Source organism: Phoca vitulina, unplaced genomic scaffold (assembly GCF_004348235.1).
Source record: "Phoca vitulina isolate PV1807 unplaced genomic scaffold, GSC_HSeal_1.0 scaffold15, whole genome shotgun sequence".
NCBI classification, from domain to species: domain Eukaryota; kingdom Metazoa; phylum Chordata; class Mammalia; order Carnivora; family Phocidae; genus Phoca; species Phoca vitulina.
Window position 1 is genome coordinate 33,173,347 of NW_022589718.1, and position 13,992 is coordinate 33,187,338.

At 35.1% G+C, this 13,992-nt stretch overlaps 1 protein-coding gene across 9 annotated transcripts in view; it reads right to left on the reverse strand.

The window, feature by feature from the left end:
• Nucleotides 1-13,992, reverse strand: part of WDR17 (WD repeat domain 17) — a 104,684-nt gene that overhangs the window by 60,518 nt on the left and 30,174 nt on the right. For 8 of the 9 annotated variants that reach the window (XM_032413702.1, XM_032413698.1, XM_032413697.1 and 5 more), the window contains 5 exons: nt 11,830-11,952; nt 8,613-8,797; nt 6,239-6,407; nt 3,739-3,830; nt 1,457-1,539 (listed from right to left, as the gene is read on the reverse strand). In XM_032413702.1, the coding sequence (XP_032269593.1) occupies nt 1,457-1,539; nt 3,739-3,830; nt 6,239-6,407; nt 8,613-8,797; nt 11,830-11,952 (652 nt within the window). Of the gene's footprint in view, nt 1-1,456; nt 1,540-3,738; nt 3,831-6,238; nt 6,408-8,612; nt 8,798-9,348; nt 9,871-11,829; nt 11,953-13,992 lie in introns of those variants that run through there. The other variant, XM_032413705.1, reaches the window with a different exon arrangement.

Sequence of the window (13,992 nt, forward strand, 5' to 3'; positions counted from 1 at the left end):
CCGAAGGCAGATGCTTAACCAACTGGGCCACCCAGGTGCCCCAGGAAGAACATAGTTTAATACATATATTTTCAAACAATGCTATAACTAACATATGCATTCGATTTTCAGCTTCAAAATTTAGCAGTTCAAAATTTGTATTTTGAACAACTCATTTATAATGCAAGTTGCATGTACTATTCCACCAAGTCAAGGACACATAAGTTGTAACATTGTTGTGGCATGTTCTAAGTGCATAACTAGAAATTTAGAGGATCCCTTCTCCCCCAAATATATATTTTAGCTGCAAAATTAAAGAAGCTCTAATACCCAACTATATCATTGCCATAACACAGGGCAATTGATTCCAAAAAGGAAAAAAGAAGAAGCTGTGTATAAATTAATGTATTACAGGGTTTTAAAAGTCTTTAGAAAAGATCCTCTAAAACAACATTAGGCCAGACTTCTGAGGCTACTGGTGGTGACCTATGCTTACAAATGTTTAGTCATTACCTGTGGTGTTTATCAAACCAGTGGTGTCCTGAAAGTACATGGTAAAGCTAACTGTGTATCACCTTATCAAAAAACTCTGAGGCACATCTTTCATATTTTGGTATTTATCAATTAGCAAAGAGTTCTTTTCAGGGAAAAAAAATCACTAATTTGCTTATTTCTGGAAAATTTCAACTTCCTGGTGAAGATCTTTGGTTTCCATACGAACTGTCTTTTTCATTGAAATTAAAAAGAGAGGATGAGAAAAGTGGGCCGGGTACTGCAAAACCCACCAGGAGACCACCTCTGCTATGTTTGCAGCAACCGTGCATGTCTATACCACCTGCCAAAGATGATAATACTTAGAGCAGCACAATAGCTCAAAGGCAATTCTTCCCTTACATATATTCCTTGGAAACCTACTTTTTCCTGGGACTTAACAGAATTAAGAGAGCACTTATTTCTGAAACAGAAGGTCAGAGACGTTAGGCATTTCCCACATGCATTACCTTAGTCCTCACTGCAAAGGCTTTTCATCCTTCTATAAACAACAGCATCTACAAAAGGTGAACAGGTTTCTAGAGCACTTGATATCTCTTGAATCACTTGTAAAACTGAAATACCACTTCCTCAAAAATGTGATGAGGATTAATTAGACTCTTGATGAAAAGTTCTTAAAGTTTCTTTGAGGCAATTCACAGTATGTTAGTTACAACTCCGGTAGTATCTTCATTTAGAAAGAAATTACTGGTTTATTTATTTTAAACATCACCGCACTCTTTAGTGCTGATTTAGTACTGATAGGGCAACAGTCTGGGCTGACACGCCGGTGAGGGGCGCCCGCGCGGGCGTATACGCTGGTGAGGGTTGGTGCAAACGTGCAGATGGAATCGCACTGACTACTCTGATGTATGTGCTAACATGACACAACGGGTATTATCAATACGTCTTTCGTAAGCAGTGTAACTTCATACATAGTACTTACCAGAAACCATCACCACTGCAGGTGGCTATTCTTTTGGAATCTTTATGACTCCAGGCAACGCAGAATATTCCATTTTTTCCATGCTTCAAAAAATGCAAAATACCTATCAATAAAAAATAATTCACCCCTTTTTTCTCTTATTTATTTACTTCTTCTAGTATTGCTTTTCCGTCAGGAACTTACTCTAGACGATGCTAACAGAGTAGTATTACTATCAACAGCAGGAAGCGGAATATAAAAGCTATCACACGTAAAAAACAAACCCCCTGTGTTAAGATATCAATTACGTGGCTCTATTTCTGTTTCGCAGACGCTGGTAGAGAGCCAGGGTCTGCGGAGGAAAGCCGTGCTGAATGCCTTTTCCAGAAGTCCCAGTGTGCAGAGGAAGACAGGCATCTGTCTGCTTCCTGACCCAGCGCTACCACAAGTACAGTGTAAGAAACGCTGCAAGCAGTTGTTATTACTGGCTGTTCTCCTAAATCTCAACGTTTTCTATCTTATAAAAACAAAGGAGAAGGATTTAAGGCTCTTCCAGTGACACATCAGTCTATTTGACCCGTTCCTCTGCATTCTTGGACTGGGGAAGGAAAGGGTTGTAGTCACAACCAGTATGAGGAGCCTTTGTAAAACCACAAGGAATATATTATACATGGGAATGTCATTCATCCACTGGGACATGGGTGAATAAAGGTTGCAATCAATCCATTTCCAACTTTTATTTAACTTTATAGAGCAGTTCAGTTTTGGCTGCAGCTAAGGAGAGACTAAAGTGACTTTTTATCTTGAGTTTGAAGGCGACTTTACTAAAGTGGTCTCTAGTTTGCTGTCCTTTCCTCTTGGGGGTCAAGGGGGGTAGCTGTATAAAGATGGGCACAAAACGCGGTAGTGTCTACACTCACGTAACTGAAGGAGTGGAGGCCTCCCGTCAGCTTCGTTTAGCCCAAGAAAAATGCAACTTAGGGCTTCTAAGACCCTGCATCTCCTCTGTGAGACACATGTAACTCAGTTAATTACAACTGACCTTGCCCCATAGTTATTACCCTAGATTTAAGTACTTTTTTGATCAGTCTCCACTGTGCTCCTGAATGCTGGGAAGACATGAATGGGTGTGAGAGACACACCCCTGACGCCAGGATGCCAGTCGCCCGGAGTCAGGGTGGGGCCGGGCAGCGCTGACAGGCAGATATGTGAGGTCTCAAGAGGCCAAGATGCCGCAAGACGAGATCAACAGAAGTGACACCTAAGGATAACATCTTTGAATTTAGGTCAAAAGTTTCTTTCTCAGATTCATTTCTTTTCTTTTTACATGACTATTACAGAATCAGTGCTGTTCTTGATGGGAGGGCAGAGGGCAGGTTGGGGGCACTGCTGAACTGAAAGTATTGTTATGTAGAGAAAGGGAGGGAAGTAACTATACACGCCTTTGTCAAAGCTTCCTCTTTTGAGGGCAAAATTGCTTACTGGTGTTTGGTAAAGTTTTCCTAATACTCTGCATTTCCCACATTACTTTAGTGTCCCCTAGATCAAAGCTGCTTGATCCTCAGAGGAAAATCAGTTTTTTGTATAAATGGCTTTAAAGTCTCAAATATAAGCTATTTTCAAATAAATTATATATTCAATAAACTCCAACAGTAGTCATTTGAAATGAATGAAATTTCAAAAGAGAGATCCTTTCCTATTTCCCTTGATTCATATCTAACATATTATAATGAGATTACATGCAGTTTCCAAATATTAGTGGAACTCAGTAAAATGTGGGATGACAATTTAACTCCAGGCAGAAGTCAAGTACAATCTGTATGATTACAAGCAGGAAGAGGGGAGGTTTTAGTGCTTGTCATGGAGAATTTGAGAGGTGGAAGGAAGTCCAAGAAACTGTATAATCCAACTTCACCATCTTACAGGTGAAGAATCAGGTTCAAGACATTAAAGAATTCTCCCTATGTGAATAGCTAATTGTAACAGAATTTAGACTGTAATTTGGAACTTGTTCCGAGTTTAGTCTTTTTACAACTATTAAATATTTGCCCAGATAATTTTGTGGAAGATGATTCAGAATTCCTTTGAATCTCTAATGCAACTTTAGGTGAATTCTTGTACCTTAGACCCATCTACGTTTTTCAGAATTCATTTCAACATGTGTATGTTCTCTTGGATTTTTTTTTCCAAGTGACAGAACATAATGTCACCTGGTGATTATTAAATTAAGAGAGAAAAGCATTTATAAAACATGAGGCAGTATAAGACATTATACTATTCAGCCAGTAATAAATACACCTTACCTCATTAAATCGTTGCACCATTTTGCCCTTTTTAACATCCCAAATAAAAGCACCATTTCGGGAAGTTGCTCCAGCAATACAATTTAAATCACCTTAGGAAACAATTTGTTAGTCCTTATATGAAATGTTCGCCACACATGTAATTCTTTTCAAAATATCATTTTTGAAAAAGACTTGGAATTTACAAAGTAGTTTTTTTAAAGTTTTTTATAATGAAAATTATCAAATGTATAGAAATAGAGAATAGTATAATGAATGTACCATCATACAACTTCAACAATTATCAAAATATGGTCACTCTTGTTTTGTATATAGTCCCTCTTGGGTTTCTTTGCAGCAAATCTCTGACATTCTATCATTTCATCAATAAATACTTCAGTACAAATGTCTAAAAGACTCTTTCATTAACATGACCAAACTATCACAATCACAAATACAAAAATTATCAATAATTCTTCAATACTATCACATATCCAGTCAGCATTTACATTTTTCTTTACACTGCATCTAGTAAGGTTTTTTTTCTTTCTAATTAGGAAAACATTTCTAAAAGCAGAACACATGAAAAAATTCAGGTTTTTAAAATCAAAAACATAAACAATGCTCTTTGTTTTTAAGAAATAAAAAAATCTGTGAAAATCAAAGTGCTGCTAAGTTAGTAGATGATCTAGTACTTAAGAATTTCTTGCAAGGCAGTCAAAGAAGAGGCTTTCTCCGTTAAAAAAAAGGAACAGTCTTCCTGTGCTACCTACGAGTAAAACATGGAGGAAATACTTTGTGATAAATGATTATAAACCTAAAAAAAAATAAGTCCTTACTGTATTTCTAGTATTTTCATTCTGCTCCCCTTGTTGGGTTTTCAAATTATTGAGGAGGAGTTTCCATATTAATTTGTACTTTTTTTTTCTTTTCCTGTGGTTGCTATTCTAAAGTTACAGCAAGTTATGCAATCCTCTATCCTCTACTTCCATCCCTATCAACCTTCGTTAATCTTTTAAATTTTATCCATACTTAGCTAAAAGTAGTGATTCCTCAGTAACCACATTTCAAAAAATTAAAGAATTTCCATTTTCCAACATTTCTACTTTCCCGAAGCAGGTAACCCGGGCAAGTTATTCAACTTCTCAGACCCTCTTTAATAAATGTTGGTAATCACAAAGCGTCACATAGGGATGAATAGGAAGAAGGCAGCAGGTAAGAGATCTGATTAGCTCTTTTCGTGCCTCACTTCTTAATTAGTGAAGTAACTTTTTTTTTTTTTAATTGGCCTTGTATCCGTGATGGCCCTAAGTATGTTCTGCTTACAGAAACAACTACTGTCAGAGTAAGAGTTGGATCTTCTTTTACTGGATCCTCTCCTCATTGTGGGAGAAGAGGGATAAATAAAACAGCACTAGGTTCTTCGCCTTTTTTGTATCACGGACCTCTCTGAAAATCCGATTCCTATGATGATCTTTGACAGACACAGGCATGTACACACATACGCTAAAACTTTTATGCATAAAATCCAAGAGATTCCCAGCATCCCTGAAGACATCAAAACCCCCCGACAGCCCATAAATTCAAGGCTAAAAAACCCTGTGCATGAGAAGATGATCTAAAAAATAAGCTATATCCTGGTTATATGTGGTTTTTAAATTAATATGTTGTCACTAAGACAAATAAGAAAAGCATTCTATATACTTTATAAAGTGAAAAATTCATTTGGGTGTGCAAAATGATATAGGGAAATAATGTTTTTTAAAAAAAAGTCAGAAGTTTCAAGGACATCTTTTTTCTCCTTTAAGTACGGGAAGGTATAAAGGTAGCATTTTTCTGAGATCAAACAAAAGGTCCTATTCTGGCATAAGACCATGATCAAAATTGAACTGTGATTATATATAATCATTCATATTTACAAACAGATGTGTCAGGGAGAGATACATATATTTTTTATTTTCATGCATTTGATTCACATGAAAATTTTAAGGAAAACTTTTGTCACATAAAATGTGTTATACCTTGAAAAGCATAGCTATACAAATGCAGCTAAAATTCGATGGGTCAAGATCATCCTTAAGGATGGGGTGACCGGGGGACAGGTATTAAGGAGAGCATATGTTGGGATGAGCACTGGGTGTTATACGCAACTAATGAATCGTTGAACACTACATCAAAAACTTATGATGTACTATATGTTGGCTAACTCAACATAATGAAAAAAATAAATTTAAAAATTTTAAAAAAATTTAAAAACAAACAAACAAAAAGATCATCCTTATTGACTGTGGTTTTTCTATATGATTATGTCATATAGAAAAGTCCAGAAATCAAAGTGCCTGTGCAGGGGCAGTTTATTCAAAAACCCCACAGAAACGGAACCAACATATATGTTGGTACCAATTTGCCCCTACAATTATTTGGAGCAAGATGGCTTTGAGAGAAGAATATAATTCAAATGAAAACAAAACTTAGGAGAGTCATCTAATTGCACACTTGATTTTAATAAAACACTTCTTACCTGGGGCCCATGAAAGGGAGTAAATAACCCCTTCATTACCCGGGGAGGTGTACACAGCAGTTAGTGTGTTTATGTCCCAGACTTTTATAGTGCCATCAAAAGAAGCTGTTGCTAAAAGATTGGGATCATCAGGTTTGAATTTGCAGTCAAAGATCGTTTCCACATGTCCCTAGGAATGCAGCGTAGAGAAGTCACAACTACTGAGGAAGATTCATGTTATTAATAAACAAACTACAATGTATAGTCAAGTTAACATATGTACTACAGTTTCCAAATATTTATATAAAAAAATATATATTATATATGTATATATATATATATGTATATACAAAATTAGAATCACTGTTGTGGTTGAATGTTCTCTATGCTGTTATTACTATACTCTTTTGTACAGACCTAGATTTTATTCAACCACAATGCCTCCAATCCGCAACTAAATACAAAGATGTTTAAAAAAGAAAAAATGCAAAACGTATCTTTTCTGATATTCACATACAGGATACCATGCTAGAAATTTATAAAGCAATTAACTATTAATATTTATTATGTCATTCTGGAAATATAATAAAAGACTAAGATGAAATTGAAACTATAGGTCCTTAAATGCAAATATTCTCTTTTTTATACCAATGACATACTCCAAAAGAACTTCATGATTTTGGCAGAAATAAGAAGAACCCAGCATAGCCTTGATTTTTAGTCTTGTTCAAAATTTTCTAACAACTTTATTCTTTGAAAATTATAAGGAAAAAAAATCACTATCTCTTCTGACTGGCAGGCATTATTTTTTTTTTTTTTTTAAGATTTTATTTATTTATTTGACACAGAGAGAGAGACAGTGAGAGAGGGAACACAAGCAGGGGGAGTGGGAGAGGGAGAAGCAGGCTTCCTGCTGAGCAGGGAGCCCGATGCGGGGCTCGATCCCAGGACCCTGGGATCATGACCTGAGCCGAACGAAGGCAGACGCTTAATGACTGAGCCACCTAGGCGCCCCTGACTGGCAGGCATTATTAAAGTGAAAACAAGCCACTGAAATAATTTAGAATTAAGGAATATCTTAGTTTTTATAAGAACTCTCAAATTACATAGTTTTCTAAATAAAATATTTTAATATGAAGACACACACTCAATAGAAACGCTACTGAACTTAGATTGCATGATTTCTTCTTTGCTAATATAAGTTTTTATAGATTTAAATGTATTCTTATATTTTTCTCCCTTCCTTTTCATAAATTTTTTTAGAAAGTAAATGATAATTTGAAGTACAGGAGAGCTGACCACACTGGAAAAGAGTTTATATAAAAAGTTTACATGGAAAGAAAATGAAATAATCTAGAGAATATCTACAAAAGGAATATTTAAAAATAAGCTACACATTGTTACAAAAATTTTTTGGCCATATTTCAAATTTTTCACTCAAGGACAAAATTAAATTTGTCCTAAAATGATACAGTATTACTTTCTTTCCCTCAATTATTTTATAAGGGTTAAGTATAGCTCTATATTCCTTTTCTAAGTTTTTCTACAGAAAAACAGCCAACACTTAAAAGTTTTTTAAATGCCTAGATGAGTCTAATGCAAACCTGTAAAAAATAAAAAGGCATTTTTATGCAGTCCGAAATAGGGAGATTTAAAGAAGCTGACTCTTGACAAATATCAATTACAACACAATATACATTATTGCATGCCTTCACTCATTCACAGATTCATTCATTCAACAAAACTGAATAAAGTCTTGCTATGTGCCAGGTACTATTTTAGGTGGTTAAAGCACAGAACAAAATCAGTCAAAAATGTGAGTCCTCAGTGAGGTTGTATTCTAATTTATATGGAAGCTTAATGATCATGAGAACAAAAGTTTACAGAATCACAGAATCACTGTATTGATTTGATAACAGCAATAAATCTTAGAAATCTTAGAAAATCTTAGAAAACACTGAACCCAACCTTGTTCATTTCACACATACGAACAATAAAACTTGGAGTAACTGGCAGAGATGGACTTGTCCTTCCTCCTGAAAGAATATTTATTTCTCTTTTTGCTTCCAAACTATAGTACAGCAATGTAATTTTCCAGTACTATATGAAGGATCCACGTGGTGTACACAATACCAACCATGCAGAGTAATCATAAGCTAAATAAACATTAATATTGAAAGAAGTTTAAAATTTAAAATTTTAAGAATTGTCCTAGTTTCATCATCCATCATTCTGTACATAATTCTAAAATGTTTCAGCCAACCAAGATAAAGTCCTAACATACAATTCTTTACGAAAATAACTTTAACAATCTTGGTGTGTAAGTAAAAGTAAACATCATGAGCTAACACAAAATAAGTGTTGTGTATAAAAGAAGGAATGACCGCAGACATACCAAGTCCCTGAGAAAATCCCACTTCTTGGCTCCCAAGTCATAAAGTCCAACTCCACCATCCAAGAAGCAGCACACTGCATGCCCGGGAGGAAGAGAAAATGCCTGATTCTGTGTCAAAGTTGGGGGTGAAACTGCTTCGCTTGTTGAGGACATATAATGATTTTTAGTTGGAGACTGGCTTGAAACTAAAAAAAGAAAAAAATAAACAAGTAAATATTTACATTAACAGCTTCCCATAAGCTGGAATGAAACCACAGGGCTTAATTTATAAAGATGCCCCTCTGTTTTCTTTTATCCAGAATTTATATCAGTAAACCACAAGGCAAGAACCACATTTTCTGCCACAGAAGTCCTTCTGCAGCATGGCTAAAAATCATACATACGTATATGTAAAAGTGGATGTTATTTTGAAGAGATGTATAAAAGTGCAGGTGCAGCAAAATGGATGAAAATTAGTGAGTGAGGAACCACGATATGTTGTGAATATTTGGATTCTTATCGCCCCATAAATTAAACCACAGCATGATTATTTTTTAATTAGAATCATTTTTTCAAAATGCTGACTAATGGCTTACTTCCCCTCTACACACACAAACATGCATGAGAATGTTTTTATTTTAAAGCTAATAACTCTCTTCCACTAATTTCCAATCCAATGAAAATAACTCTTTTTGAGGTTCTTTGTAATCCACTGTAATTTAGCACCCAAATTAAGAATCACAACTGCCTGACATACATTTGCATCTCAATGTTTCTCTCTTCTTCCTCGGGTTTATTTTCACTGTTCATTCACTTCCATTTCTCAATTTTAAATTATATTAATATGTCTCTCTGTATATTCTTTGTCTTGTCTTTTGTCTTCTCTCAAGAAGTTTTTCCTTAGAACGTGAATATTCTCTTGCAAACATAATTCAAAATAATGATACTTCTGGAAATGATCAGGCCAATCTATATTAATTACATAGAATAGAGATGAATATTTCCCAGTAAATTCTTTTTGATCCAAATATAATAAAGTCTTCCTTATTGCATTCATTTGGATAACACTCATTTCTCAGAATCTGACAATGACAGGAAGTCCAAACTAGCATAAACTACAAATAACAAAAGAGGCATTTGGTTCAATAAAATACTGCTGACAGTTTCATTAAAATTAGCATCTTCCATGGCTGGTTCCTCTAATATTTTAATTTGTTGACATTATGGGTGGTGTTGATACCTTATACGCACCTATGTATCTGTCATTTATCTTTTTAAAGGATTTGGTAAGTATGTCTACATCTAAAATTTTTCATTTTCACATAATTTTCCTTATTTCACACTTTGTTACTTTAAAAAATTGGGAGGAAAAAAACAAGATGTCTAATAATAGTTATCCTGAAAGGATTTGCTTTAATAATGATAAGATTGGTATGTGCTTCTTTATATTTTTGGTTTTTCCTCTAATGGGCAGAGGCTACTCTTGTAATAAGAAAAAAAAATACGAGAAAGAAGAGAATCTGTAAAATTTCAGTCATCCCATGATAGCAACTAAACAAAGAAACTAAGAGCTTAAAAAAATACAGGATAAAAAATATGCTAACCTCCAGCATATTACTTCTCTGGCCCTAATGTTTCTATACCCTCCAGTTTCCAGGATTTGGAACTGTTAGGATGCCACAGAAAAGCTTAAATTTGTGGAAAGCCTGGAAGTTCAAACACAGAAACTGTCCCCTATTTGCCATTGCCCACTAAATTCGATACTAAATTTGCAACCAAAATAACGTTACTTTGAATTACTTTGAATAGCCCCTGGGGTTTGTGTGTGTGTGTGTGTGTGTGTGTGTGTGTGTGTGTGTGTATAGAATATTACTCATCCATCATAAAGAACAAAATCTTGCCATTTGCAATGACATGGATAGAACTAGAGAGTATAATACTAAGTGAAATAAGTCAGCCAGAGAAAGCAAGTATCATATGATTTCACTCATATGTGGAATTCAAGAAACAAAACAGATGAACATACGGGAAGGGGGGGAAAGAGAGAGGAAAACAAACCATAGAGACTCTTAACTCTAAAGAACAAACTGAGGGTTGATGGGGGGGAGGTCGATGGTGGATGGGCTAGATGGGTGATGGGTATTAAGGAGGGCACTTGATGTGATGAGTACTGAGTGTTATATGTAAGTGATGAGTCACTGAATTCTACCCCTGAAACCAATATTGCACTGTGTGTTAACTAACTAGAAATTAAATTAAAAAAAATTGAAAAGAAAAAAATAAAATAAAAAATAAAGAGACATTAGACGATAAAAAAATGAATAGCTCTTGCTAATTATTTAGTATATTATAAAGATAAACAGTAGTAAGGGGGAGTCAGTAATTCTTGATTGCTCAATCACTAAGTCCCCCACCCCATGTTTTTCTATGATCCACACAAAAATGAAAGCACTACCAGCCACACAGAGTAATCATGACTGGCTCACTAGGAAGCCAATCCCTTTCTCTCATGTTTAAGAAAAATTCAAATTCTAAACCTCCCCCCAAATTCCAGAGTCTTTCCTTTATTGCTTAAGCGTATTTTATTATTTTTTTCTTGATTAGAGAAGCAATTAAAAGTAATCAGAAAAAAAAGTAGACAAAAATAAAGAATATCCAAAATAGCAACTACTAATCAGTGACATCTGGTATCCAACCATGGAATATATGTTCCAGATCCTATATTTCAAATATTTAGGTTATTTCAACTTTGTTATAAACCCTCCAGATTGTAAAAGAGCCACACTTAAAACATAAAGTCTCCTAGTTCAGATCAATTTTATTTGATCTATTACTCTTGATTATTTCTTATTTTCACCAAAATCATTGCTTCATTTTCCCTATGTAGATAATTTGAGATTATCTTAATATCCTCATTTATTAGCATTTTAAAAATATAACTTGGCTCTAAATATTTTCAACTTAGTAATATTAGATATTATGTGGCCTCGATAGCTCTTTAGTACACATATTGTCAAAGGCCATTTTTTAAAACCTGCTTTTCAGTAGAATATAGTATTTGGTATGTTTATTTTTTTTCTTTTTCTTTCCAAGTTTTTATTTAATTTCCAGTAGGTTAACATACAGTGTAAATTTATTTTTACTATGTTCAGTTGGTATATCATTATATCAGTCATTTTATTTGATAGCAGTAAACCTGACATTTTAAAATACTAAATTTTGATGATTTTTTACTTACATTTTTTTCTTGGAGGAGAATTAAGTACATGTAAGCAGTGAAACCCTGTTTTCTTTAATTTAAAATTATCAATAGGTGTTGTTCTTGAAACATTCCAAATGCGCAAAACCCCCACTTGAGAATCTAGTCAGATCAAGAAAAAAGCATTATATTAACTAGTTTTATTTGAAACATAAAATGCCCAGACACAAAAGTAGTAACAAAAACTTTAACTTGCAAGATTTTTAGCACCAGTTACTAACATTCTTCAAACAATATCGTACAATAACCCAAAGAAACAGGTGAAATGCTATTCATCCTTTAAATGTTTGGCTTATTTTGCTTTTTTCTGTTCCAAATCCTTTCCTAGGGTTAATGACTGTCTGCTTTGGCGGCTTCCCCCTACAAAGATCATTATCAGAGTTTTGATCACCCCACTGACACCTTTGCTCTAGGGAAGCCAGCTACAAAAAACTTTCCACCTCTAACATTAAATAATATTTTGTCTTTTGAAATGTACGTAAACTGCCCCTTTGCTCACCTGCAACCAAGACTGCCTGACATACCAAAAGACCAACTAGAAAGCTCCCCACTTCCTGAAAATCCCACCTCTTATATAGAAGCTGTTTTGGGAAACTTTCTGGCACTTCCTCCAGTGATTAAACAGTTACCATATGACTCAGCATCTCTACTCTTACACACATACCCAACAGAATGGTAAACATCATGTCCACACAAAAACCTCTACACCGACATTCAGCACAGCATTATTCCTAATAGCAAAAAAACCAAAAAAGTGGAAACAAGGTAAATGTCTGTCAACTGATAAGTGGATAAACAAAATCTGGCATATCCATACAATGCAATATTATTCATCCATAAAAAGGAATGAAATACTCATACACACTACAACATGGATGAACCTTGAAAACTTTATGGTCAGTCCGACACTTGTACTGAATGATTTCATTTCTATGGAATGTCCAGACTAAGTACATCCACAGAGATAGAATGTAGGTTAGCAGTTAAATACACACACGTGTGCACTTGGGGCCACGGAGAGGGGTTCATGAAGAGCGACTGCTACCAGCTACCGAGTCTACTGGGGGCATGACAAAATGTCCCACAGTGAGATCATGGTGATGATTGTACACCTTTGTGACTACAGACACCACTGACACATATGCTTCAAAGTTTTGGGCGCCTGGGTGGCTCAGTCGGTTAAACGTCTGCCTTCAGCTCAGGTCATGATCCCGGGGTCCTGGATCGAGCCCCACATCAGGCTCCCTGCTCTGCGGGGAGCCTGCTTCTCCCTCTGCCTCTGCCTGCCACTCCCCCTGCTTGTGCTCTCTCTCTCTCTGGCAAATAAATAAATAAAATCTTTAAAAAGCAAAACAAAATGCTGAGTTTTATGGCATGTGAATTTTAACTCAGGAATAATGATAATATATTTTAAATGTTCCTGCCTGTCATTAATTATATCGTACAAAGTGACAGGCAATTAAGCTATGTAAGACTCCATCTACATCCATGCGTAATGTAAGTGCTTAAAGAAGTAAAGAATTTCTTCAAGACAGTTGTGAGGATAAAGACTCTGTTATTTCACATTAAGCAAATATGGGAAGTATTTATACAGTAGCTGAAAGTACTCAGTCTTTCAGAGACCTCTCTCTTGCATCCTAAGAAACCAGTAGAAGGAGTTATTTAATTTCTAATTACTAGCTTAAGTGCACTTATCTTCCCATCCCCTGTCACTTCTTAGCTTTACTAATTGTCTCATGACTGGGAAACCAAGAAGGAGCTTCCTTTCAAGCCATGATGATAAACCCCACTTTCATTTCCAACTTAGATTGAAAATGCCTTGGTCTAAGTAGGTACTCATGGTCACTGACTGTCCAAATTATCAGTGAGGCTAACAGAGCTCCCATCTAGATCAACTGTTTTTCTAGTTACTACTTTTACTGTCATCCTTCCATGACTGAAACTGAATTATCTTTGTCTTCTACACACAAACACAAAAACCCGAGCACACGTGTGCACATACACAATACAGTCCAATTTAATACCAGAAACCTGGAAAACTGGGCCTTAATTTCATATTTATTTGCCATTATGTTAATGACACACAGTATAAATAAAAGTAACTAGGCATTTACTATAATAAATGATAGTATTGGGTATTAA